Source organism: Panicum virgatum, chromosome 8N, assembly GCF_016808335.1.
Source record: "Panicum virgatum strain AP13 chromosome 8N, P.virgatum_v5, whole genome shotgun sequence".
Taxonomy (NCBI): Eukaryota; Viridiplantae; Streptophyta; class Magnoliopsida; order Poales; family Poaceae; genus Panicum; species Panicum virgatum.
The window spans coordinates 34,654,601-34,658,009 of record NC_053152.1 but is presented as its reverse complement, the minus strand read 5'-3'; the positions used below and the strand labels follow the sequence as shown (position 1 = coordinate 34,658,009).

The following is a 3,409-nucleotide window of genomic DNA, read 5'->3' as shown; positions in this document are numbered from 1 at the left end:
ATAGCATGTTTTAGTTTAAGTCTATGTGCAAACTGGTTGGAGCCTTAGGTTAAGGTATTAAGTTGTCTAATTCATCCCCTCCCCCTTTTAGGCTACGAGCATCCGATTCCTTTCCGTCTCTCATTTTCAAAATACAACGTGGAGAAGTACCGAACATCATGAGTTATACAGCTTGAAAACACTCCCACAGTCAAATACCAAAAACATTCTATCCTAAGGACATCTCCAACTCTTTGTATGTTCCGTTCTATCCAAAAGGAGAAATGCTCTGTCATGTGCCGACCACTACAGCCATAACGACCCAATTTGTTATGCAATCAAGAATAATTCAAATTCACTACATGTAAAATATCTCCAATCCTTGTTTGCAGTTTTTGTCTTTATAATTTCAAAGTTACTAGCATAGCTGACCTGAAAATTAAATTGGATTGACAAACCCGTTTTATCATTCAACCAAGGAACAACATCTTGACATAGCATTGTACTCAATTGTAAATAAAAGATCCTTGGACCAGCACTTACATGGTTGACACACAGAAAAATGAAATTTAATAGTTTAATAATGCTGTTATATTGAAAGGATTATAGTTTCTGAAGAAAGTATGGTACCCTAAAGGTACTTGAGTCTGCTTTATTTAATATTGGACACCAATTTTCTCCTTGAAATGATCAAGCTTCATGCATGCTAGCTATGGGAGACCTGAAACATAAGAGGGCATCTTAAGCACCTCAGAGAAGTAACATAAACTCAATTGTTCTGCAGATGGTGGCTGATACAGTAAAATACAAAGTCAGATGGGAGCAAGCTGTGAATATATTACTTGAATAATTGTTCGATCTATAAATTGATCCCTATGCAATATATACTAAACAAATTGGTAGTATTATTGTGCTGATAGATCAGCAACAGGGCTCTTTAGTTTTGATAATTCTAAAAGGGGGAGTTTGAATGTGGCATCTGAAATATAGTAAGTGTTTTCTTTGTATGAACCAGTGCATTTTGCTCAGCTCTTTTGGAGTGCATCCAAGTATAGTCCCAGCAGTTTTTTTTTTGAGTGTATGAATGTTGGTATGTGCTTGTTTGTTAAAGATATCTTCAAATAATAAGGTCTATATCCATAAAACTGGAAGTATATACGGAGTACATAATTAATGCTATGGCACTCATCCATTTTTGAGTCCTCTGGTAAACCAGTTCTGTGTGGTTAACTTAAACAATACAGAAGCTCCACTTAAACAGAGAGGATCAGTGACCTGAGTCTTCATACCTTGCTTGCAATTTAGACTACACGCGTTCCCCATTGAGCCTTTTTACAATGTCCACTATGGACAGCCTCTTGTTCCGATCAACCTCCACGCAGTTTAGTCCAATGTCAATGCATAGTTTTACCTGCTGGAGGCCATTTGCATCTAATGATGGGTACATGGTTGTTATTTGGTCATCTGTGTTCCAATTTTGATGTACCTATGTCCAAAATTGAATTATTATCCTTTGGAGATAATATATGACCTGAAATGCATGATATATGATCCTAAGATGGATGTTTCAGCCTTTAAGTAATCAAGTAATGTCTTACATGCTCAACGAATTTCCTTGCAGATCTGTCTTCAGAATTGGGACAGTTCTTCTCTCCAGTCGTGGTCTCAATAATAAGCATGCCTAAACTATATATATCTGACATGGTGGAGATTTCACCTCTATAGAGATACTCTGGAGCCATGTACCCACTGCACGAGTTTTATGAGGGTCAAGTACAATTTATTCAACAAAAAATGAAAGGAACAGGTATATTTTTTAAACTCAGCTTACTATTGTCCAATAACATTTATTGTATTCATTCGTGTCTGCTCTTGACCAAAGAGTCTCGCCAGACCAAAATCTGCAATCTTCGGCACCCAGTTATCATCCAACCATATAGAGGTAGGCAGAATATTCATATGAATAAGAGCCCCATCCGGTTTGTTATGAAGGAACTGTAGGCCCTTGCAGACCCCCTTAATTATTTTGAATCGTGTGTCCCAGTTACTTATACTAGTACCAGCTGAAAAAGTAAACCACAGCATCATGTAAGTGGTCTAGGATAATAGTCTCCAAAAACTATATATATAAAATGAAAATGACTTTTCTACAGCTGTATATATTTTCTACGTCCGAATAATAAACACTAAAAGAAACAGAGAAAACAATACTTGCGCTGGATAGTGAACTACATACCATAAATATACTTGTCAAGAGTTCCTTTAGGTAAATATTTATACCACAGAAAACTTTCGATGATGTCTACAATGACATATCTTCCATTGTGATACACCACATCCTTTTGTGCTTCATGGCAGTAGCCAACCAACTCCACTATATTTTCATGTTGAAGTGCCATAAGATTTGTAACCTCAGTGTCAAATGATTTGCCTGGTGCCACCGGCGAGTTTTCAGCGAGCTTCTTAACAGCAATGATTTCCCCTTCGGGAAGAATTCCCTGTTTAACATCTCATTTGTTAAATTTTGGATCTCTAGTAGCATAGCAATGGTTTCGAGTGGAATCTTAGATCAAATGCTAGTGCTTAGTCATACCATATAAACTGTTCCAAATACAGAATGACCAAGTTTCCGATCTGGAGATAGATCATTCGTAATTTGCTTCAGGAACTTTGCTGGTAGTTTATTTGGTAACGTATTTGTGATACTCTGCTGGGCCTTGAGGCTTGCCATTTCTGATGATTTAAATAGTTACAGATCTGTGTTCCTCCGAATTCAGACTTTCCAGGCTTCTACTGCACCAAATTAAACATGAAGGAAAGTTTGCTCAACTAAACTTACGTATAGCAAGAACCTGATTGTTCTAAACCCATTCAAAAGGAACGATGCTTCATTTCCTAGATTATAAGGGAGCAAATGGGACTGAATACACATAAGACTGAATACCCACAAACATAATTGCTGTGATTGAAACCATTTCAATATATCCAGGTAACCAGGTTCTTAGAAGCACTAACCTGGAGAAGAACACTTGAAGGATCCAACCTGCAGGGGGCTTGAGATTCTGAGATGGATGCCTCCCTTGACGGAGTAAATATAAAGAAGCACGCAGAGGATAGGGACCAACCGCGTGAACAAAGACAAGTTGACTTGACTCAAGCCTAAGATGGCGCCCGATGAGAGTCTGAATGCATGTGGTCACGCGCATGAGTACAATCAAACTTTAATTGCGATGTGTACTTGTCTGGACGCCCCATTTATATTGAGCCCAACGCCAGCTTTATAGTTTATACCATGTTAGACATGACCGATGTGTGAACGGTGGGGATTTAATTTACACAAATAAGGGCATTTACAAATTAAACGACGTGTTCCTATTAGCTAACCTCCGAGCGCAAAATTTGAGGAATTTGAACTTGTAATTTAGTTCAG

At 37.9% G+C, this 3,409-nt stretch overlaps 1 protein-coding gene across 3 annotated transcripts; it reads right to left on the bottom strand.

Moving 5' to 3' along the window:
- Positions 1-423: 423 nt before the first annotated feature.
- Positions 424-3,137, bottom strand: LOC120686791 (putative receptor-like protein kinase At4g00960). 3 transcript variants are annotated; one of them, XM_039968996.1, is made up of 7 exons: positions 2,995-3,137; positions 2,573-2,772; positions 2,216-2,477; positions 1,811-2,042; positions 1,578-1,728; positions 1,269-1,465; positions 424-719 (listed from the first exon to the last, which is right to left on the bottom strand). In XM_039968996.1, the coding sequence occupies exons 2-6, from the start codon at positions 2,708-2,710 to the stop codon at positions 1,286-1,288; spliced, it is 963 nt and encodes a 320-aa protein (XP_039824930.1). In that variant the 5' UTR covers positions 2,711-2,772; positions 2,995-3,137; the 3' UTR covers positions 424-719; positions 1,269-1,285. The 3 variants fall into 3 exon arrangements, with proteins under 3 accessions (XP_039824930.1, XP_039824928.1, XP_039824929.1); XM_039968994.1 differs by having other exon boundaries at positions 424-700; positions 2,995-3,136; XM_039968995.1 differs by having other exon boundaries at positions 424-700; positions 2,573-2,769; positions 2,995-3,128.
- Between the last annotated feature and the right edge of the window lie 272 nt (positions 3,138-3,409).